The sequence below is a fragment of the Coloeus monedula genome (genome assembly GCF_965178545.1).
Source record: "Coloeus monedula genome assembly, chromosome: 4".
Taxonomy (NCBI): Eukaryota; Metazoa; Chordata; class Aves; order Passeriformes; family Corvidae; genus Coloeus; species Coloeus monedula.
The window spans coordinates 63,734,261-63,758,910 of record NC_138784.1 but is presented as its reverse complement, the minus strand read 5'-3'; the positions used below and the strand labels follow the sequence as shown (position 1 = coordinate 63,758,910).

Below are 24,650 nucleotides of genomic sequence, written 5' to 3'. Positions count from 1 at the left end.
GCAGCATAGTTAGGACTACAGAGATTTATGACCCACACTTTCAAAAGTTCTTACAAGGGAAATACTTGTTTTATTTTAGGTTTGTATTTAATTCTCTCTACTTCGACATCCAGTTGCCTTTTCTGTAGTGTGCAGTGATTTCTTCTTACTAGCAGTGCAGCCAAGACTAAAGAGGATTTTCAAGGCAAAGTTTGTTTCAAAATCCTTCTGGGAAAGAACACCTCAAATATACCACAAGCACCTCTGTGGCATTAAGTCATCATCAGCAAAACACAACCACCCGTTTCTTCAGGAAAACCAAAAAGTACTTCAAATACATGTTTTAACTTTTCAAATCCAGGAGGTGTCCCCAAAGCTACCTCTTGGCTAACAAAGCAAGCTGTGTGAAGAATCATGGAAACACATAGTTGTTGGGGTTCCTCCCCCCTGCCATGTGGTCCTGGGGGACGGGACCCCGGGCTGGAGGGGTTACCCCACTTTCTGGTCAATCCTGTTCCCCATTGGTTGTTTTGTGTTCCCCTGCCCGGGGGAAGACCCTGCTGGTCCTGTGATTGCAGCAGTTCTTCAGCAGGATGCCAGCCATGCAGCTGGAGAATAAAGATCTCTAAAACATCTATCAAGAATCAGCCCCTAATTTTTTCCACGGGCCTCGCTGTCCTATACATGTTGCAGAAATCCCCGCTGCAACACATAGCCAAGACTCTAGCATGGCATCCTCAGACAGAATGCAGACATGGTGTGAGTTATGAATTGTAAAATCACTTGCCCTTCTGCTTCTACACATGCCAGTTCTGTAAAGCAGATTCTTTACTGTTAACAAACAGACTAATTAAAATCAGCGCACTCCAAGAAGCTAGCAAATGCAGTTAGCATGGAGCAATCTCTGAACCTCTGCTTAGTATATACAGTTACTTCAGAAATTTCTTGCTCTACATGTAGACAGAATACTGTTTGGAGCTTTCAAATTATCTAAAAGAAATGATTCCCTCTAGAAAAAGCAGAAGAGTTAATTCTAAGAGAATAAATTCTTGGAAGAACAACAATGGTTTAGAAATTCCTTCAAACATAACATGGTAAAGAATTAGAATTTTACACATCCTCTGCAAGGAGATAAGGCAGAATGCTACACAGGATAGTATTTATAAAAATGCAAGGGACTCAACATCTCTCAAAAACAAAGAGTCAGAAAACCTGGTAAGAAAGTTTTATAGCCATCAAGTAACTCTGTATGTCCTCTATCACCTTTCCACCTAGGCAATACATCCATTGTTCAAAAAGACTTTCCCTCAGTTGCCACTTTTTATGTGCAGTGCTTTTTATGTGCCATGCTTTTTATGTGCAGTGCCAGTTTCATGTTCCCTCTGTTTACCTAGCCTAAGTCTTTCACCATCCCACAATTGCAAGCAGTTTATTTCACATTCCAAAATGTCACAAACAAGAATGAGAACCCCAAGTGTTCTTTAAAGAGTAAAAGCTTAACCTGAGCTCAATATCTGCACAAAAAGAAGAAACTCCTTAACCTCAATTGACTGAATTTTCAATCTTTTTAGCATGTACTTGAAGACTGAACAATACCTCTCCCTTTTTTTGTAATGCAGAAAGTATTTCCAGACTTCTCTGGCTGCTATATAAATGAAGCAGGTTCAGGGGTAAGCCATAAATTCTGATACAAAACAAATCCTAGACTGAAGCTGAAGCAGACACACAAGATAAACACACCAACACATTCGATCTTCTGACAGACTGATACGTGAAAAAGTTCACTCCTGCAAAAATTGCTTCACCAAGCTTCACCAAGAAGATCTCTCACTTGTCACTAAACTGGAAAAGCATTGTTCCAGGACAACCATTCAAAGAAACGCAACAAATTCTGCTTTTATCAGCAACAGGGCAATTAATAGAATGGTAAGTCAGTTTCTTCTCCTCATTCACAAGATTCACTTGTTCTAATTAAAAAAAAAACCCCAGAGCTTCTGGACTGACATAGTTAAGAATCACAAAATAGATATTTAGTCTTGCTGTACCCTAAACTTTTATGGAAGGATTTATTTCATCTAATGTCAGCTTCCTGCCAAGCCGGTACAGACTGCCAAACCAGTTTCCTCAGTTCCCACACAGCCAGTAGAAATATAATCAATACAATTTGTGGTGCAATTCATCTGCCTGAAAGTAGAACCTACTTTAGTGTGAGCCAAATCACACCCTACACTCCAATGACTGCATCAACTGGCTCTGCACGGGCTATAAACTGGTTTAGATGCAGGCACCCACGAGAGTTAGGTGAATCTGATCTGTAAAACACTTTAGACAAGCTTCTCTGAGCAAAGGTATACTGTCACAACAACTGAAGTAAATGAGTGTTTATAACACCACATCTGTAATCTTTATCCCTGTATTTCAATTCCTTCACTATAGAATTCTTTCTATAAAAATCTTTTAAGGAATATAACTTTTTTTTTTTGAGATAAATGCTGATACTTGGCTACTCCACTTATGATGTCCTTTAACTAGCTTTATGAAACACACTTTGTTGTACACAAAAATATGGCTTTAGGAGACAATTTCATGTTACAGTTTCAATAAAATAAAAATGTCTCTCTCAGAAATTTGTATCATACAAAACAAGTGCACCAAAAATTGTTAGTTCTGCAATTCTGCTGTTTCTACAGTAATCAATGACACAAAATGAAATACAAACCCACAAGTACAGAAGAAAGAAAGTACTTGCTGGCAAGCTCAGCTTAGAAAGATAAAATACATACCTTCTCATGCTTCTTCATGAAGTTGGTCTTTCTAATTTTCCCATGATGCTGCAAAACAACAGACAAGAGCAAAGATAATTAACACAGTCAACAAAGAATGTATATACGACAAACAGTAGTATGTTACACTAGGTCTACTTCTTTACTACACTTCCAGTATTTGCCTTTAATGTTACTACCAATCATTCTTACTATAAGTCCTAAAATTACACTTGCCTTACTTCTTGCTTCACCTTGTCCCAAATGGTGCAAAACCAAAACACAACATGCTAATATTTTCTGGTGACATGCATAAGTTTTGGGTTTTTTTAATCTACTCAGGAATTGATGAGAAGTAGTAAAAATTTGTTTTTAATATGACTTCATCCTCCTCATATCCTCAATCATCTAATGAAAAAGACAGATGATGACTATCTTAATTTCTAAAATGTATCCATGTATAAAATCCACCAGAATTTTCACCTTTTATTGACCCTATTTTAGAATTTGGATAGTACACAAGCTGGCAGAATGACAACCAGGAATTTAATCAATACAATACAAAGGTAGTTCAAGGTTCTTGAGCTAAATGACAAAAGGAAGGAGGAGGGGAGGAAAAAGGGGTAGGGGTGGGTGTTGAAGAAAAGAACATAATTGAAAGCTGCACCTTCTTAAAATTTTCTTAAGAAAGGAAGGACTATTGAAATAAAATAATCAAGTGCTCTTGGATCTCAATTGAAAATGTGAGGGCAAGACAAGGGCAGAAATATAGTAAACAGTGTTACAAATGAATGGGTTAAAAAAGAAACAAAAAAACCCAAGAGAGACATGAAGGATGAGGTGTGAGGTAAAATTAGAGGAGAGTTGTAATATTTTTTAAACACAGTCAAGTGCTCTTTCATCACCTGATGATTTTTTCCACAGCCCTGAGAAGTATACCTTATAAGCATGCTCAAGGAATCAGGGAAAAAAATAACTCAAATGAAGGAATTATTTTTTCATTATAATGTTTAAAATCTTGTACTTAGTATTTGTGGCCCTCAATACTCAGCCACGTCAAAATTATCTCAGTAAATGTGGTTTTTCTTGACTGACTTCTGAAGGGCTAAATATTAGACAGGGCTTAAAGGTTCACTTCACATGGTTTTTCTGGTTAAAAAAACCACAGTTAATTCAGTGAATACATATCAGACACACTTAGAGATAGCAAAGTAACAACTATATCATGACTTTGGAAAAATGACTGCACTGACAACCATGACCTTTCGGACAGGAAAGTGATCAAGCCTGAGGTTACACAGCATGCTTGGGATGGATCACAACAAACTGCATTCATGCATTTTACAGGTTATGCTGGGATCTCTGTGTGGTATACATGGTGCCCAACTTCTGTGCAAGCACAAAACCCCATAAAATTAAGAGCTAACTTTCAATTCACTTTTAATGCTGTTTTCTATTAAAGATTTCATATATAATTCATAAATATAGCTATTCTTCCTTGTTTTTAAAGACTTTCTTCCAAACCAGCTTCATATTTTTCTCTCAATCTACTGCAAAGCTCTTGAATTCTCACATAACTAACAGCAGTGGTACCAATTATCACTTCCCTGCTCTGTCAGGCTGTTAGCATTCCAGGTTGCCCCAAATTGTGACTTTATTTTTAGCTGTAGTACAGCCTAGCATCTACAGAGTAGTGCAGATGAGCAGCTCAATTACCATCTTTTATTTGCATCCCTTTTGCTTCTACCAGTCCTTAGTTAAATCACTCCAGAAGATGCTTTTCTGTGATCTACTCTGAATCTCATTACAAACCTGATAAAAATTATATTCTATTTTCACTGTTTGCACGACTCATAGAAACACCCAGCCTGAAACCCTCCCAAAAGTGTTGGCTTTGTTGGGCTTTGAGATGCAGCTATTTCTGAAGTTCAATTTTAGACCTTATGAAGGACTAACTGATACCAAATGACACGCAGGAAAAATGGTGACTTCTGACTCACCAGTTCCTGGGAAAAATATCTGATAGCACTGACAGAAATAGCTTCATGGTCCCTGCTTCAAAAACCTTAGAAAATCATGTTTATTATACAAAAGTTTAGTACAGTTCATGTGCAAGAGTGGAAACTCACTCAGAGAGAAATACTAAAAAGGGAGAAAGGAAAAGAATTAACTTGAAAAAGCTGCTCAGTAAACACAAGGAAGATGTGGCACATTTTGATAATGTGCCTTACAGACTTGACTCTTGCATGCTTTCCCATTTCTGTGTAGAAACAATTCTTCAGCAAATAAATCTCTAGCACAGAAAATGCTTCAGCCAAGTGCAAAGAACAAGGCTTGTCCATAAAGAAAAGTTGCCTATCTACACTTACTACAAGTAACCCTCCATACAGGAAAGGACTAAATAGAAGGGTGAAACACCTACAGCTTTCAGTAAGATCATACCACAGTTTAAACTGAAAATGTACTAGCATATCATCACTAGGAACTGCAGTGACTTCTCAAAATGTGTATCTATGATTTTTTTTTTTAAGAGGGAAGAAAATAATATTTTTACAAATTTGTCCTGCCCTCATTTTCTTTAACTGGTTACACCTATCCATCATGAATACCATACATTTATATATACATGCATGTATCAATACATACTGTAGTAGTTGGTAAAATGTATAGAAAGCCCATCTGCCCCATCGCTTTTCTGATATCTGTCTTCCCACTTACATTTTGTCAAATTAGTAACTTAAAATGAGGCAGTGAGGCAGGCTTGAGCAGCTTGAAGGTCTTGGGTCAGGAAGAGAAAGACAACAATAGCACTACAGCACTTGTCTGCAGTATAACCACAACTTAGCCCAGAGGAAAAAAGAAGAAAAAAAAAACCCCTTAACTTGTACATGGCAGGATCTTACAGAAAATAAAGTTTAGGCCAGGATTTGGTAGTAACGATTAATACACTCATCGTAAAACATGCATTACCACCATTTCAATGCAACACGTATCAGCCAATGTAACCACACCTTCTGCAAAAGCAACTGCTTGTATGTTTCTGTTTCAGAAACTTAGAACCGTACAAATAACCTAACAGTGCACTAAGTCATTTTACCTCATTAAAGGCCAAGGCAGTTGTGGTTTGTACCTTACTCTGGAAATTTAAGTGTGGCTTTTAACTAAGGACACTGCAGTCACTCCACTAAAATCTTTTCAAAACAAAGCTGTATCAACTTAGAAAAGCAAAGCACAGTGCTCATGGTGCAACAATGTTATGCATAATTTGACATGAAGAGGAATTTTGGTTTATTAGACATTTATAATCACTAGGTGATCATTACCCCATCAGAGCATGTGATCTATAGAAAGCTGCTCTTCAAATCAAATGAAGCACAGAGCTCAAAATGAATAGTTGAAGAGTTTCAAACTAGGAAATTCAATATGCAGGAATCCAGTTAATAGCACTAAGAAATTAATCTTATTACCTTAAGAAAGAATCTCTTATCTGTCCTAACAGGATTGTAGGAGGCAAGGTAAGCAGCTATTAGAAGAAATTTGGAGTAATAAGGAAGTTCCACATGGGTATGTGCTGAAAGTCCTATAAAGTAAACAAACAGTTTATGAGTTAACCAAAAACCAGTCTGAACATCCACAAACTTTAAATTAGACTTCCCTGCATTCTTCTTCTTTTCCTTCTCTCCTGCTCTAGTGCCATAACTAAATGAGTATGGCTACTTTCTCAGCTCCATTATCACAGATACAAACTCAGGGAAGGGCCAAGAAGCATGGCACAAAGCTAAACTAGCATCCTGAAACCTTTTTGGACTCTCAGCAACTGTATGTGAAGCATCAGAGATTCATAAATCTTCCTGAAAAAAACATATAAATAACTGCAGGCTACTGTCATTTAAGAGAATTTTTCTGGCAAACAAGGCAGATGAAGAGAGCTATTTAAATACAACGGCAATTTTTTTCAAGATTCAACCTTTAGACTGCTCCAGACCACCAAACAGCTTGTCCAGGAACAAGGCTGACATGGTGAAGAATGCAGCAGTGCTGCACTTCTGAAAAATAGCTCATCTAACAATTTTTAGCCACTGTTCTATATCCTAAAGAAAATGTTTTAAAAATTTTAAACTTGATCCATTTGATTTTGCCTCTTTGTACACATGTATACTTAATTAAGAATAAATACACACATTAAAACCCACAAGAACTACAGTCTAGTGAACATTTGCTTCCCCTCTTTTTTACTTTGTATTTTTTACCTTCACAGTCCCCTGCTCTTGTTTTACATGCTTATGCATAAGAATAGGATCATCAAACCATCCTTCATCAGCTGGCTAACTGCAGAAACCATTAAAGCATTTCTCTCATGCCCTCTTTGCTCTGTTTTTTACTTCAAGAGCTTCTTGTTCCTTGTTCTGTGAAGTACCTGTACCTTTATGCTTTAATCCACAAATATCAGCAAATAAAGATCAAAGAATTAAATATGTTCAAAAGTTACGATTCAGGGTCCACACTATAAGGAGAGGTATTCTAGATGAGAGCTAATCATGATTTCCTCTCAAGTAAACACAAAAGAACAGCACTTTTAGTTTCATTTACAATCAAGAGATTCTCTTGTACTGCATGCTAATTATAAAATGCAACACCAAATAAACTCTTACAGATACACAATTTAGTTTAATACAAAAACATCTGGTTTTTCTCCATTCTTCTGGTCAGCCAATATTGTATCATACACAGAACTATTTGATGATGTATACCTTTATTAGAGTTAGAATTTTATTTATTAGAATTTCTTTTTAAGCATGTTGCTATCAAATGCTGTTTAACAACATGACATTTTTTCTTACTACATATACCTATGAAAATGCATTTTAAAATGAAGTCTCCCTTCTTGAGCTTGTCAGGCAAAATATTTCATGATCACCTGGGAGGCAGTTTAATAAAAACCCTTTGAATCAAACTCCTTTGTTCAAAAATGTTGAAAATACACCAATCATAAACCAAGTACAGGAAACAGTCTGATGATTACGCTTATCTAAAGAAATTATTTGTCATGATAAATAATACAAAAAAGTGTTCCCAAACTACAAACTGGTCAAAAGACCACGACCAAGTGACATCACCAGGAAAATATTTTAGTATTCCTTCCTAAATTGTAAATGAAGGCTGACAAATATATTGAGATTCAACTTTCCAGCCTGTCTGAAGTATAAAATCAACAAAGCTCTACTTGTTCAAGGAAAGAACAAAGAGAACACTTGCAGTTCTGACATTTCTCTTTGCCAAGAAATCTGGACACAGGACATGTGTTTGTTTAGGAATGTGTTAATCCAGTGCAATACACCAGGTACAACATTCTCTTCTCCCTACTTGGACAATTCTGCCAGCTCGCACACAGAGGTTTGACCATCAGGGGTCAGGCCACTCCTCACCCCTTCTTACATAAGAAATACTGATGTAAAGAAGACTGCTTTTACCTGCAAAGGGTATTAGGAAAGGTTACTCCCAGTATACATGATAGGGGAAAAATAGTCCTTTGTAGAACGCCTCAAAAAACCTTGATTACCCTGAACTGTAACCGAAGACTAACAGGAAGCCTTGTCTGTGTAGTTTCATTCATGTGTTCTCAGATGACAGTGACCAAGTCAAACTGAAAAGCACATTCCACATTACAAACCCCTGCACAGTTACTGTGTTTTATACCTTTTAACTGCCCAGGCTCTCCACCATCATGTTGCAAACGCTCCCACTGTGAGCTGAAAGACAGATAATGCAAATATGTAACAATGAAGTATTTATTAGCCTTTTAGAGCAAACGACCTGCTTGGTATATGTATATTTTAATTTTGTGACACTGGCTAGGATACAGTTAGTGAGAGAATAATTAAAAATACAAGGTCCTACTAGCTCGCATGTAAGTTTTAATAATCTGCAGACTACGTATTTGAAAAAAAAGAAAAAAGCGAAAAATAATGTTTGATTAAGGCATAAAAGACCCATTCCTTCCCATCTAACCACCACGAGTAAGCAAATATCCACAGCGTTCCAAGTTTCAAGAATAATGCAGAATTGGAAAAAAAGTAAAAACACTGATAGTTTTGATTCTTTTTAATCTGCTTAATAACTGTTTATGTTTGTGAGAAAAATACTATAATTACTTCATAATGTAATTTTGAAGTCAATGGAAGTCATCAAGACGGATTATCCTGTCAGTGAAAAATGCCCTCAAGTAGTTTGGTATCTTCCTAAACAATAGCAAAAAAATTCACTTTAAAACTTCCATTAAGGAATGACATTGCTAGAAATTCCGTATTTTGGGTCATTTTGTATGCCACAAGGGGATTAAAAAAAGATAAATTTGTTAAAGCTGTTTTCGCTTGTTTTTTAAAGCTCTTCATGAACAGGGTTTATCAGCCATAAGCCATAAACTTATGAAAACAGTGTAATGAGAGCTCATGTAATACTTAAATTACAATGAATGACAAACCAACTCATCAATGAGTTAAGGTTTTATCCAATGTCTATTTTACAGGCAGAAAAAAAAGGTTCATTTTCCTTTCAGTTCAGGTAGCACAACAGATGATAGCAAAGTTCTATTGCTATAAATTGCATGGTCAAGAAAAATTCAGAGTAATCATAGTTCTGTGGCCAGAAAAACTGATATAGTGACTTTAATTCCTGAAACATTTACTGGTACACAGAAGTAAATCCTGGACAGAAAGCTGAAATTTCTAATAAAAATCAAGTCAAGCTCAAATTTATAATCAAAGAAAACTGTAGAGGGAAATTACTTATTTGAAAACAATTCACAAGCTATTTTGTATCATAATCTTTTATTATAACTTAATTAGAGTAGGCAATTACACAATATAAAAAGTCAGGAAGATCCCGAGTAGATTGTGTAATGAAGATCAATATTGAATACAAGTAAATATCTGAGCCAAACAGAAAAATGCTGCATTGTACAGTGAAGCCTAGCTTGCACAAAGCAAAATCAATTTCTTTTTGAAGGAGACATCTCTAAAACACTAGCAAAGGCTTCTACTATGCACTCAGGTTGTGACCAGAATACCCTATGGCCTCAATGACATTAAAAGGAAAGAAATCAGTATGTTTTTATCAAGATAAAGAAAACAAGCAATACTGAATGATCTCTCTTTACATGGTGTAACAACAGAATCACTCTAATCTTAAAGGTGGAGAGAACATTAAACCTAAGCCAATTATCACCACTGTGAATGAACACCACCATCCTTTTTTCTAGCAGTCTGGCAGCTTACAAAATAAACAAGGAATCTAAAGCAGTATCACGAGAAATAGCCATTAACAGGACACCAGATTTTAATGCTGTCAAAAATGGCAATTCCATGTAAGAAAAAGTTTGTCCTTGGAAAAGAAAATAAGGGGTCAGAAAGTAGAGTCAGCAAACAAACCTAGCTCTCAAAAAAAGCTAAGAAACACAGATACTCAGAATCTGTAATGTCTCAAGAATTTTGAGGCTTGCACACATCCTTAGTTCCGTGAGGATCTGCCGAGCTAACAAACATGGCAAAGTGTGTTTTAAACAGTGTCTGTATATTCTGGTGAGGGATTTCCATGCTTGGTAGTTCCATACATTACAGAAAATGGATCGAGCCTCAGTGAAAAGGAGAACAAAACCTGCTGCCACTGCTTTACTTATTGAATCCATTATATGCTACAAATACCATTTTGTTTAAATTTCCTCCTGAGATATACTATTTCTAGCAGTGTATGGCAATAAAGAAATCCACATTAAAGAAAAAAGATTACATCTAACAGAAAAGAAACACTAGCCATGAAACACAGTGAGAGGAAGGTTGTTAAAAACAGCAACCTCAACAAAGCAAACAAACCCATGCTCTCCAAATTACCTGGATATTTCCCGGAGATAAACAGTCTGCATTGCCTTCTTCAAATGAGGTTCAATATTTTTCCAGAGTTTGCGGGTGTCACGTTCATTTGCTGCACCAAGCCAGAATCAACTCTATTAAACATTTAACTCATACAACACTCATACAAAACTCATCCTTGACACCTGAACAGTCACAAGCATGACACAGTCTAACACCCTGATTCTGACGTGCTGCTTTAGGATGATGCACCACCACCATCCATCCAGCAAGCACCTGTTCCTCTATGACTATTCTGAGATAATCTGTGTCAGTTTGACAGAACCTCTCCTCTTGGTTTCTGTCTTCTCCAGGCCCCAACAGAGAAATAACTTATCACATTAATTTGTAGAAATCCTGATGGTTGAGTGAGGAGAAAGATCTATAGGAAGAAAGAAAATTTTCAGGGTATTTCCATCTTTGTTTCCTAAAAAACTACCACCAAATACCACGTACCGCTTCTGCTGCAAGTGCTAATGACTGGCTATGACTGGAACAAGCAGTGCTGTCGTGACCTGAGAACCACTGTGTCACCACGCCACAGGATCAAAGCAAAATCTTCACCAAAACCCACTGAACAGCACCTGCTCTCATACACCCGCTCAAACTAAGGACAGCGCCTTACCTTCCCCTCTGACCACTGGTTCACAGTATTTAGCAAAATTGAGTGCTGCCTACAGAAAGCAAAAAATAGAACACATTAAAGTACTACCTATCTGATCCAGCTACAGAGTATAACTAGTAGGGTAATTCATTCCTTTGCAAAACCAACAAATTCTTTTGCAGTCAATAATTATGCCACTTGCTTACAAACATTACACTGTAAAACATGGTAACATTTTTATACCATAAAATACAAAGAGAAGCAATCTATCACAAGTTACATGGCTTTGAGCTCAGCAAGATCTGTTTACTGTACGCAAGGGGTTGCATTGTTTTAAACTAACATAACAATTTATCATTATAAATGCAATAAAAATGTTTTCATGAACTTACTCCCTTCATTTTCACATAAAACTTTCCATTGCAGGAGAAGTTCAGCACACTTAAACACACGCAGAAATTATTTATTTTAAAAAATCGACTAATCACAAAAAAACCTGCTAACATATTCCATATGCAAATGAACTTCGTTTGCCTGAAGATTAAGAGATTTTTGACAACACTATAATCTAGACTTTCCTCTAAAATGTTTACATCAATATCACACAGAATTTTGAAAAACACCAATCCTCAGATTTCATTCTCTTTTTGTCCTACTGCACTTTAATAAATCTCTGTGCTAATATATAAAACTCAATGCAGTAACTTCCATTTATAAATCTAATAAAATTCCAGAATGTATTATTAGTAATCACACATAATAGCATATACATTTAGAATCTATATTAGACACTAAGGAGTTCAGAAGCCTACATTCAGTTTTATGTGTCTGTCACTATCTTCTACAGAAGAGACTTGTCAACCACATAAAAGAATTTAGGGTCCAATCACATAAGTATTTTCATAGTGTTGCACAAGCAAATAGTGCATCTAAAGCTAATGAAATTCTCTTAAGCAGAGCCACTCAAGTACATGTCTGCAGGAACTGTGACCCCCTGTTTTCTATTTCTGTCTCCAGCAATCTCATTTAAATATAAAACCTGTATGGTTAACAGACAAGTTCAGCTGAAATTTAGCAATATGTTCCTGAGGGAAACACAGGCAGAACATTCAGATCATCTCTTGAGCACCAATTTGTTCGCTGATACCATCAAACTCGTAACATTTCCTTGAACACAGTAATTTAAATAATAATTGAATAAGATGTTTGTTATTGTTATTAAGCTTTTCTTATGCAAAGGTCACCACCAAGTAATTTAATTTTCTTCTGTTAAGTTTGTTTGCTACTACATTATATGGTTAAAATGCCTTTTTCCAAATACTTTCAATGTATTACCAGAAAACCACACAGCATTGGAAGCCCTTTACAGCCATCAAAACGACTGCAACTTTTGTTAGGGATTTTTAGGGCAACTGCATTTTAAGCTAACACATTCTTAAGAGGGAAAATTTACACTAGATATGAAGAAGGCTCTTTTACTATGAAGGTGGTGAGACATAAACAGGCTGCCAGAGAAACTGTAGATGCCCCATCCCTGGAAGTGTTGAAGGTCAGGCTGGATGAGGCTTTGAGCAGGCTGGTCTACTGGAATGTGTCCCTACCCATGGCAGGAGAGCTGGAACTAGATCTTTAAGGTCCCTTCCAACCCAAAACATCCTATATTCTCTAATTTTCTCTTTGTCCATATTCAACAATAAATCTTGACTTTCAGAGCAACAATAAACATAGACTTTCATTTGGCAAAAGACAACCCAAAACAAAACAACAACTCTAAAGAAGCTCATCTCACCAGATGCTGAAGTTCTTTCAGGTCCCTACAGACCATGTAGAAGACACCAAGCAAAATATTGATATATGCAGAGTAGAAATCTGCAGAATATTCTGGGGGATGATTCTGAGACAAGATCTTCTGCAGATGTCCTGTTTAAACAAAAATAAACGTTGCTTGTTTAAAGCCAACTTAATAAACTGACCACATTTGTGGAAAAACAAACAATAGCCATCACTAAAAAAAACCGCAACAAAATCCAACGAAACCTACACTGATTTTAAGAACCAGCAAATGTCATGGAATCAAAACATTACTTTGAGATGTTCTGGCAAGTGGAAAAAGACAAGACCTTTAGAGGTTGTGTGAATATAGGCTTTTACATTTCAGTAGCTATTACATATTCCAGGTTCCGTAAAAGGCACACTGATAAACATGCAAACAACTTTTGAATGGCCTTTTGACAAAGTGTTCAACAACCCCCAAAAATCAGGTTTAAAAATTAGTTTACCTATGCTGTAATCAGGAAAATACATGGTGAATGGCTCAAAGCATCCAACGTTTGGACGGAACAGCTCCCACACTATTTCACTGAGCAGGACAACTGTCACATTTCTGTCAGTCTACACAGGGAAGAGAAAAAACTGAATGAGAAAGTGACAGGCAGAGAAATAACAAAATAACAGTGCATGTTAGAGCATCAATGAGAAAAATTATTATTGTGACTTTTCTGCTTCACAAAAACCATTGAATTCAGAGTTTATTACTATGCTAGTAATTTGTATTAAAGCTTCAGCTGGCCTAATCAGGCAGCTCATACATTTGCAAATATTCATAATTATATGATATTTCTCTCCAACCCTTGCCATTTCACTGACATGTAAGTTTTATGGGGTGATACACAATACCAAATAGATTCCATCCCAAAATTAAGAGAACATTTTACTTTAGTAATTAAGCACAGACTTTCAGAGCAAACAGGAAAAGTTAAAAAGCAAAAAGAAATCTCAGCACTTCTGGAACCAAGCTATCTTGTACTTTATTTTAAAGGCAATCTGGTCTTTAAAAACAAACACATACATCCCAAACCAAACATGTAGTAAGTATTACCTGTTTACTCTCCCAACTGTTTTACTAGTTACCAAAATTGAGGCTGTTCACAGTAACATATTCTTTTTAACCAATTTTTTATTGACAAAATACCCGCCTCAGGTTGGATGTTTTGGTCAATAAGTAACAAAATGCTTCATATTACAAACAATATTCCTTATTTTGGTCACCCTTAAAAATATTAGCTACTTAATATGAAGCTAAAACTAATATGTGAAGATGATGTGTCATTCTCCCTCTTTGCAAGGTTTTTGCAACCATACCAAAAATTCTGAATAACAAAAGATGTTTTTAAATATGGTTCTTCAAGAAAGACATTTGAAAACTATTGAGGCACCTCCATAAAACAAAAGGAAGGAACCTGACTGAATTGACAGTGCTGTGAATATGAGCTATGAATGACTTAAAAGAAGTTTAAATGCTATTCCTTTCCCTGAAATTTAGTGAGAATCTTCTTTTTTTTAACTCACTTTTCCCACTTCTTGGTGAAGTGGCACCCACCCATATTCTTTACTGTTTCTTCTTCCTTTTTTTAATGGAACATAAATATTTTTTGCCCTTTCAATGAGACAGTATCTTCCGGCATTTCTTTCTGTTGGTTTCCTCTCCTAGAACTCCTAATGTTCAGCTGACACAAGTACTAAGATATGTTCAGTTTACTTCCTGACTGATCATCCAATATAAAGAACTTCAGCGCTTGCCACCAAAATTCTCAGAGAAATCAAGCATCCTGGACCTATTCTTCAGCAGCAACCCTCCAGTCCCATGATATCCTTTACTACTAGTGGAGTTTCTGGTCTGTTTTCACTTCAGGAAAGGAAGAGATGCAGTAGATTTGCACCAACAACATTCCTCTGCAACACTGGCTGCACAATTGCTTTAAAAAGTCTCCTCAGTCCAGAATCCAGAATTCAGGCAACTGGAATATCAGCATTCAAGAAGACAGACAAGCTTATTTGGAGGTTACTTTTGAATTTGGGAGTGTTCCTCTGAAACATTTAAGTTTTAGTCTATGGGGCTGTGATCCCTGAACAGCATTATAAACCCAATTTTGCCTCCTTTCTCTGCAGAACAGGTTGTTTCTGCTTTAGGAGCAGCATCGTCCAGAACATGGGCAGAACAGACAAAAAGAGACAGAAAATGCACCAGCTGTCAGGATTAAGAACACAGCTGTGAATCAGTCTTCATTCAATAGAGAAATCAATGTGACCAGAAGATTAAGAGCACCACTAAAAGCTTTGAGATAACAAGTATAATTTCAGCTATTTACATGTTCAGACATTTCAAAGTACCAGCAACTTCTGGTTTTGTCTTGTTTCTTTTTAGAAAATGTACCATTTGTCCTTATTTCAAAGCAAAAGCTTTGATGCTTTAGAAGTGAGAAAGGAAAGCACACAGTGGTTTACTCCAATCAGAAACCTACCGCAGCACAATTCCAGGAGAAGTGTGAGAAAACTCTAGCAAGTCAAAGCACATTCACAGCTGCTGAGCTGCGCAGCTCCAGCCAAATTAAACAGCTGGTAGTCTCCTGAAGATCTCATTCTTAAAAAGACAAATAATCTAGAAAAGACAGCTACATATCTGACACAAGCCTCCAAAGAATCTACAACACATCAGATTGTAAATAAGATACCATTAACCACAATTTAAAAAAAAAAAACCTAAAGTGTCTAAAAAAATCTCCCAATGTTTAAATTCTAGTTTGGTTTCTAGTTTTGACCACTGTTTTGGGGGAGTGAGGGTTAATTTTGCAACTTTTCTCATCTAAAGAATCACTTATCTGTGAGCCTGGACGTACAGATACCACATGTTCAGTTACTTTCAATATGCAGGACACATACAATAATTTCTTTCCAGACACTTACCAACTCTTGAAGCCTAAGAAATGCTGGCAGGATGTTTGCTTCCATTTCCCTCAGCTGTTCTGCTCTATCCAGAACCTTTTAACAAAACAATTATATTATATAGACAAAGTCAACTTCCACCCTCGCATGGACTTAAAATAAATTCTTAGCTGCTGGAAACTGAATTGGAGAGATTATTGCTACAAATGTGCTTCCAGGAAGCCCAAGCAGCTCTGCATCTAAAAAGCATACAATCCCTAGACAAGCAACATTCTCATGCCTCATGGCAGGAAGAACTATTATTCAAGTCCAGTCAAGAATATCACAACAAAGTCATTATATCCTTAACAACCATTGAAACCTCAGTTTTTGCTCAAAATTCTTCTTATATTTTAAAAGTGCATGCAGTACAGTAGCACTGTAAATACTTGCTTACTTCTAGGAGAGTTATCTTTTCCCACTATGAAATTATTTTTCAGAAACAAGTAAGAGCTGATATTTTCAAAAAATTAGCTATCATCTGGAATTCACTGAACTGAATTTTGAGAAAAACTTTTCTTGCCATAGTTTGTAGCCTAGAAATTTACAGGATTTATTGTAGGCAAACCCCACATAGCAGTAACAGATACGTAGCATATGTACAGATTAACAAGAAACAACTTAAGCAAATAACATTTTGGAGTCTGGAGAATAAAAACAGAAGCATGAAGACATGCATGTTTATCCTTTGGTAAAAAATGTGTATTCCCAGTACCCCTAAAATCTTGACAAGAATGGAAAAAGAGAATAGAAACACATTTCTTTTGTGGCTTATATACTACTTGCAATATAAATCTAAATCTGAAATTCATTACTTCTTTTGAATTATTGCTGCTGAGATAAAAACTATAGGTCCCTAGAAAGTTATATTTTCTATCCTATTACATATCTTCACTCTACCAAAATCTTATGACATCTATCATTTCTGTTGCCCACTGTAAGGAAAAGAATTTTATGTGGACAAGCAAACATTTTCTGAAAATATTTCAAAATCCTACCACACAAACCTGAAAGAACTCTCTCTGCATGAGTATCTCACACTTCTCGGGAATTTATTTAAAACTACAACATATGATTTTATATTGGTACCTGTATTTGATTCATGTAATAAATGACTTCAGGAATGAAAACTGCTTCACACTACAGACCAAAGAGAGGCTACATATTTTTACTAATAAAATACTGGTTATTGGACCCAGTGACATGCAGCTCCCAAACACAAAGATTTAAGGTCTTGACCTGAGCAGATCGCACTTTTTAGTTAAATGGGAAACAAACTACAGTTCCTACTTACAGCAGAAAAAATACACTGTGACCCTGGCTTGTGGAAAAAGTCAAGTGGTTCACAGAAATAGCCTTGCCCCAGGTCTATAAATCTATGTCTTATTCTTTAGTGTCCATGTAAACTTGTCTCTCTACAATTTTTTAAAAAAGCCTATACTTTCTAAAACTGGCTGCTCACTTACATTAAAAAAGTAGCTTGATACTTCTGTAAGTGCTAAATATTGTAAATGTATAAATGACTACAAGTTATATCTGCTCCAATTTTTCAGGTCGTTAAAATGAATAAATTCATTTTTCATAAGTAATCACAAGCATTCAGCACCTATGCTTGGGTTAAGAGAAAAACTGAGATTCCTTTTCTTGAAAGTAAACATTTATCTTAATTTATTGAGTTAATTGAGCTGAAATATTGCATTATTTACTACTGAAATTAAATAGAATAAGTTAGCATTGCCAGTTTATGCTAGCAGCATGCTGGTTTTCCATCAGTCTCAATTTAAACTGCTCTACAATAAATCCAGACGGCATAAGTTAATAAATATGAATTGATTTCTCCCATTCCTGTCTGTTCCCATGCAGAAGGTAACTGAAATACTAATTTAATACTTAATTCTTTATATGCAACAACTATTTTCATGATACAATTGAACCTTTGTAGTTATTTAATGCTTTATTTTCTACAACCGTTGTTCAAGAACTTTCTAATTTTCTGAGTGATGCCAATTTTCATAGAATACATGAAGAATTCTTTACTGCAGTAGAATAGTTTTTAATCCAAATATTAATCTGAAAGTAAAATTTTACCATAAGAAGTATTTCGCGAAATTCACTGACAGTTATTAGAGAGATAAATTTTGTGCTTATGGAATTGCTGACGAATGCCAACACACTTTTGTGACAGTGAGTTACTTGTCTATTTATAACTTGTTATCTGTTTTACATGTTGGCACATTGTTTTCTTCATTGCATTTTTAAGAAGTACGTCAAATTTATTAACCCTGTGACCTATAGGAAACTATGAGATAGTAGTTTCCACTAAACATGATGTGAAGTTATTTAACTCAGTGGCAAAGTATTTTTAAATGAAAATAAAACTTCTTTAACTATAACCTGTGAAACAGAATGAAGAATGTTCGGTATAATTATGAACTTCTTGTTTGATTGCAAAAAACGCCCAAAGCAGTATGGGCACACTGAGAGCTCAATGACCCCGGGTAATCACCCTGCATGTTTCTCACAGCAATCAATCTTAACCACATTCTTGTTTTCTTATATAATCAATTTCAACTCTTTAAAAAAAACCTGAATTCCTACTGCTGGCCTGAAATTTCAGTCTGTATATTTTGCAGGTCCACAATATATATATACATTTACACATCACTAATACTACAGCCTTCATATTGTCCTTTCATCAGACCTCTTGTATGACTAAAACTTGTTTCCATGTTCATCTCTCAGCACAATAAATGCTGTTATAGATGTCTGCAAATTTTGACCCCTTTATGTAGTTACGATTATCACATTAAAAAACCCCAAAGACCTAAACCAAATCCTAGTCTTCTAGTACTACATTGATTCAATCATTCCTGCAACCTAAATTCTGATTATTTTTCCTGCAATCTGCTGTTTATTCCACTTGAGCATATCATCAATTTTTTCATTGCAAACCTTTTTTTCCACCTTAATTTTAAAACTACAGGTCCTGTTTCAGAGGGCCGAAAGTGTAGCTGAAGATGAAAAATCTCAAAAGCACTTTTACAGAAGTTATGCATTTCAGTTCCTTAATATTATTCTTAAGCTCTATTCTAGCCAACCAAGCCTTGTCAATTGCATACTCCATATTCCCTTCTGCCCTATTCCCCACCTCTGCTTTCCCATTTGTGAAGCTACTTTCACAAGGAAACAGATAAGCACGACTCACTAATAATAAAACAAATACAGGCTCTCTAGATTTAAATACTTTGTAACACTATTACAAGAGCATCTGTCTTACCAGAGATTATGGAGTTGTGCAGATAAGCAATGTCTTAAAAACAGGGTTGCTAGAAAATCATCTTTTTTTGCCTTAGGTAGGTTTGACTACTGGTACCATTTTGTAGGTTAGGTTTGATACTCCAATTCAAATGTGTGGTATAATTTATGCTCATTATTAGTTATACTATATAGTTTTTCTGTCAAAAAAATTGTAAAACCAGCAAAAATAGAGAACCTCACCTAAAGCCCGTAAACCAACAGAAGGAATCTGTCAGCAGGTTCTGAATGAGGTCTACAGCAAAATTTTGTGCAAACTGCTCTATGAGGCACACATTTCATAGTCAAATTATTGATAGCAATTACTTACACCCTCTTAGCAAGAATGGCACTGGACAATAAAATGAAATTACTTACAATGTATAATGTTTGATCTTGAAGCTCCCGACTCGCCACAGCTTGTTTAAACAGACGAACAAAGTCATTCAAAGTATCACAATGCACAGGACAGGCCTGCTCTGTGTCAGAAGAGCTTTGCAACTGGATGAGAATTTCTTCTAGAAGAAGTCGTGATGTAAAGTACTCCATACAGTTCACAAACACATGAGGAAGCTGAAGAGAACAAGAAAAATGATACAACTGTATTTGGCTTTTTCAGTGTAAATACTCCAGAAATAGTTTTCTGCTCCATATGAGAGAATGAAAGAAACCATACCCTGCCAACAGAATATAGAGCAAAACAAAAAAAAAACTTGTTAAAAAAAAAGGGATCAATTATGTACCTAGTCAAAATACTATGTATCACAAACTGAAGAGAGCTGATGAATGTTCAAGTGGAACCATGTACCTTCTAATTATGTTTAAAAGCTGAAACACAATGTATCCTTTAAGTTTGTTGAAAAATTGTGAGCAATACATAAAAAGAAAACCAAACAGCATTAGTTCAAAGAAATTTAGACAATTGTAAGACATTACAGTATCATAAAATGTCTTATTACAAATTACAGTGTCTAGAAAACACAGACATCTCAAACTTACATTACAAAGAAAGTAATCTAGGAGCACGCTCCCCAGAATTACTCTGAATGCTTTTGGCATTCAGTGCACACAAATGATAAAGTGTAAGCTTCTATATCAGACTTGTGTGATCAGCATGATTGTGAAGAGTACTTTTAGAAAACCAGATCTTTTCAGAGCCAAGAGTGAGTGAAAAACACAGGGTATGAGATACATTATCAGTATCAATTTAGTAATACTGAAAATCTACAATCATTTGTCTTTAAATAGAAGACACTATAACCAACAAAATATTACCAGTAGTCAAACCTATGTAAGGCAAAAAAAGATAATTTTCTAGCAACCCTATTTTTAAGACATAGCTTATCTGCACAACTCCATAATCTCTGGTAAGGCAGATGCTCTTTTTCACACTTAACATTAAAACCTCTGGAAAACATTAGTCACTGGGATGGAGGAATGTGTTTGTCTATAACCAAAAAAAGTAAAAAAAAATCCAAGTACTTCGTTCCAGTCTTTCTACTTAAAATACAATATATAGCATATGATTCAGCAGATGTGGGGAAGTACATGCTGGCAATCCACTCATAGCAGGTAATAAAAAGCTTTTATATGATTTTGAACACCATTAAAAGGAAAGGGCTACATCACCAAAAGCAGCTATTCAAAGTGCTGCACCTCCATAGCAGAAGGAAAGCCAGGTGCCTCAGATGCGATTCATACCTCTACATAGGAGACACCAAAACATGGTACAAGACATTCTGTAGAAAGAGTTGCTGCTTAGAACCAGCTGCTTTCCAGGGTCTGGCCACATCTTTGGATACAGTGCCAGAGGTCAGCACAGTGCTGTGAGCAATGCATGAAAAGGCTACTTCACAGAAGAGAATCACAAAACCCTGCCTTCTACTCTTCTCCCTCTGCAGAATTTTCTATGAAGGGGGTTTCCACATAAAACCCAGTCCTGCAGAAAAGTGATGAACTCACTGTGCACAAGCCAAAAGCACCAGGGCCATAGAAACATAAGTGGAAATTTATGGTTTAGGCATTAAGTGGGTACCTGTCATTGGATTTAAATCCCTGAATTTCATGACTGACAAAAACAGAGATATTAACAGATCTAGATGAAAATTTCTGTAATGACACCCTTCAACTTAGGAGGACTTTAAAACATGTTTTGGGAAAAATTAAAACAAGGAGTAAATGGAGCTGCTTCAGGCTAAGTCATGGAGACAAGCTGAACAATATTTGCCTCCTTTTTAATCTTTTTTAAACTTTCTTAAAAGTTATTATGATTTATATCTTATCTCAGTATGTACAACTTCATTTTATCCTAAGTGCATTAGTGAGAAGAGTGATGCATTCACAACACACGAAGTGAAGGAGAAGAATCAGGAAGGCAGAAATGGTTGAGGAAACAAACCATTTTGAGAAAGTAGAGGCTGTTTTGAGGAACCATGGTTATAAATTGTAAATTCAATATCCACTGTGACCATTCTTACCTGTAAGGTAGTTAGAAGAGTTTGCATCACATAAGTCTTTCCACTAGATGTATGTCCATAGATAAAGATGGATGGAAAACTAAACTGCTGACGCTAAGGGGAGAAAAAAAAAAGTTGTTGCTGTTTCAATTCTTCTTTCTCACTCAATAGATGAAAGATTTATCAATGAACTTTCCCTCTTAAAGAAAAGTTATCTTCTAAATTGAGGCATTAAATATAAAATACACCAATTATTATGGAATTAACACAATCAAGTTTTATGTTTCATCTTCACTGAAATGATGGGAGGGTAAGTTGCAAGAATCAAGTATCACATAACTGTCAGTGAAACTGCTGTAACAAACAACAAAAACACACACACACAGAGAAAAGCAGCGGGCTCTTAATTCAAATTAGTTAACTAACTGAAACTAAATCTTGGCAAGCCCAAATTGCAAGCCATACATTGCCCTACCTTCTGCAAACACTACAAATTGCCTTTTCATTAGCACCAAACAGAAAATAATTAAATGGTATGCAAGTGGAGATGGTAAAGCCTACTTTTCTCTCACAAGGCAATATTTTATGTATCTATTTATTTAATGGTCTTGACGCTGTTTATTTCATGTAATTTTTTTCTTAAGATGCAGGGAAAATAACTGAATTGTTCTTTTTTTTCCATTCTGAACAGGTACTTATTTTTGTGGTTTCATTTCTAAGAATTTTGTATCTTGACTTAAAAATGAACACAAAAATAAAATTCATGCTTTTTATGAAAAACACTATTCAATTTATCCAAGATGAAACACTCTTGTGCAAGACATGCAGGTTAGAGCATCTGTATATTTATCAAGAATTTAAGCATCTATTTTTAAGAAGAGTTGTTGCCACTATGCTTGTAATATATATATAAAACTTGAATGCTGTAATTTGATGTTATTATTTTTATCCATAGTTAAAGACAGAAAACAGATACAAATTTCCATTTTGCTACTGAATGTAAGCAGACATATAAATTGCTTATAAGTTTGCAGATAAAAATCCCTATTACTTTTTACCACAGTTTTGTGAAGCAGTAACAGAATCAATTAACAAGCCAGTGATTTCTGACTCTTACGACCAGCCTCAAAACTACTAAGAATCAGAACAGTTGAATGTACTTAGAATTTAGGCACTCAGATATTAGATTAACACGTCAAAACCAAACAGAATTTCCACACTGACACTGAAAAAAAATTACCCCAGAACTTTAGGTCCGAAAAGAAGAGGCTTACTCCCCGGACCTAACTGGCAGACAGAACAGAGTCGTGGCAAAATGTGGCTTCAGAGAGAGCAAGGCACAAATACCTTTAAGTTTGTTTAAATCCTTCCAGCTGCAAGACAGCTTTCAACCTTCCAATGTACTGGAACCTACTGCCAAACACTAATGTGAAAGATGGGTAACAAAAAATAAAACCTCAACAAAGAGACAACCAAAGCATGTTCATGACATCAAAAAAACACTCTTAAATTTCTATTCTCCCCTCCAAGATAGTGGAATGTCTGTTCTGTTCAAACACAGAATACAAAAAGCACTACCTCTCCAAATATTGACAGCAACATGGACACCTGGGATTCTCGACATGGCACCAAACTTTCCAAGTGAAGCAGGTCAGATGCTGGGTATGCTGGATGTTCAAGATTAGGCATTTTGATATTCCTGTAGTTAGTCACCTAAACATGCACGTCCCTTTTGAGGTGCAGAGACAAGAAATAGAGTGATCTGGAAAATAAAAAGTTTTCATTATTATTTGCTTCCATATGCATGAAAGGGAAACAAACTGGAATTGACATAAAAACTAAACAGACATTCTAGCTCAGGATAAGGGTGTAACTATGATAGATTAAAAAGACTTTGGCAAAATTGGTCTTAACTATGTAAGGCATTATACAGACATTTCCACACCAGACAAAATGCAAAAAAGCAAATCAAAATGGAAAGGCACACAGGATATGAGCAATCAATACAAGAATGAATTTTCCTAGTTTAGTTAACTGAGGAATTACATATTTAGTTCTGGTTTTATATACACTTAAAAGTAGCAAGAGAATGAAAATAAGTAAAGTAGATAATTCACAGATCATCACCTCCCTGAACAGTCAATAAAATAGGATTTACAAACAACAGGAAAGACATAGGACATAAGGAAAGATAAGGATGACAAAGTAATAGCTCTCTGGCTGCTTACAGGAACGCTTACCCCATCTTGAAAGCAGCAGAGGCATATCAAGAAAATCCAGTTGATGGCAAAGACTAGAAATACTCCTTAAAAATAGTAGGAGTCCAAACCAGTTACATAAAACTGTAATATTAACACCAATCTACTTTTTAGACAAGGACTAGACAAGGAAAAACAAAGGTCTTGATTGCTGTAACACTGGGAAGGCCGGATTTTAGTGACTGAATATAGAAAAACACCTCAGCCAAAGACATACTTTGTCTGCACTTCCAAAGCTGCTGGAAAGATGCTACTTTTACCTGTTGTGATACAGACAACATGCAGAGAGTCAACTGAAGTAACCTCAACAGTTGGATTCTGACTTTGTCAAACATAACATAACTTGACAATCAAAAAGAAAGTTTAGAAATTTCATTAAGGCAATAAGGATATCAACTGACAGGATTATCTCTATGTTATCAACATCAAGATAATAAACAAAGCACTGCAAACACTTTTAAACAAACATGTTATGCTGGATATAAGTACAACAGCACAGGAAAAAAGATTAAGTTAGCAGAAGAGATCAGAAATAGCAGAGGAAAGGAAAAAAACTGTTCTGAAGGAGAAATGCAATAGCGGATTGCGCTAACAGGAGAGCCACTGGGGTACAAGGAGGTTAGTAAATGCAA

At 35.8% G+C, this 24,650-nt stretch overlaps 1 protein-coding gene across 1 annotated transcript in view; it reads right to left on the bottom strand.

Annotated features, from left to right (window-relative positions):
• ORC5 (origin recognition complex subunit 5) overlaps positions 1 to 23,449 on the bottom strand; it is a gene marked incomplete at its 5' end in the record, with an annotated part of 60,446 nt that extends 36,997 nt beyond the window's left edge. The window contains 11 exons of the mRNA XM_082280810.1: positions 2,763 to 2,810; positions 6,209 to 6,321; positions 8,439 to 8,491; positions 10,628 to 10,718; positions 11,271 to 11,319; positions 13,039 to 13,169; positions 13,529 to 13,640; positions 15,993 to 16,067; positions 19,683 to 19,877; positions 21,782 to 21,874; positions 23,339 to 23,449. Coding sequence (XP_082136936.1) covers positions 2,763 to 2,810; positions 6,209 to 6,321; positions 8,439 to 8,491; positions 10,628 to 10,718; positions 11,271 to 11,319; positions 13,039 to 13,169; positions 13,529 to 13,640; positions 15,993 to 16,067; positions 19,683 to 19,877; positions 21,782 to 21,874; positions 23,339 to 23,449 — 1,071 coding nt within the window. The remainder of the gene's footprint in view (positions 1 to 2,762; positions 2,811 to 6,208; positions 6,322 to 8,438; positions 8,492 to 10,627; positions 10,719 to 11,270; positions 11,320 to 13,038; positions 13,170 to 13,528; positions 13,641 to 15,992; positions 16,068 to 19,682; positions 19,878 to 21,781; positions 21,875 to 23,338) is intronic.
• Positions 23,450 to 24,650: the final 1,201 nt, after the last annotated feature.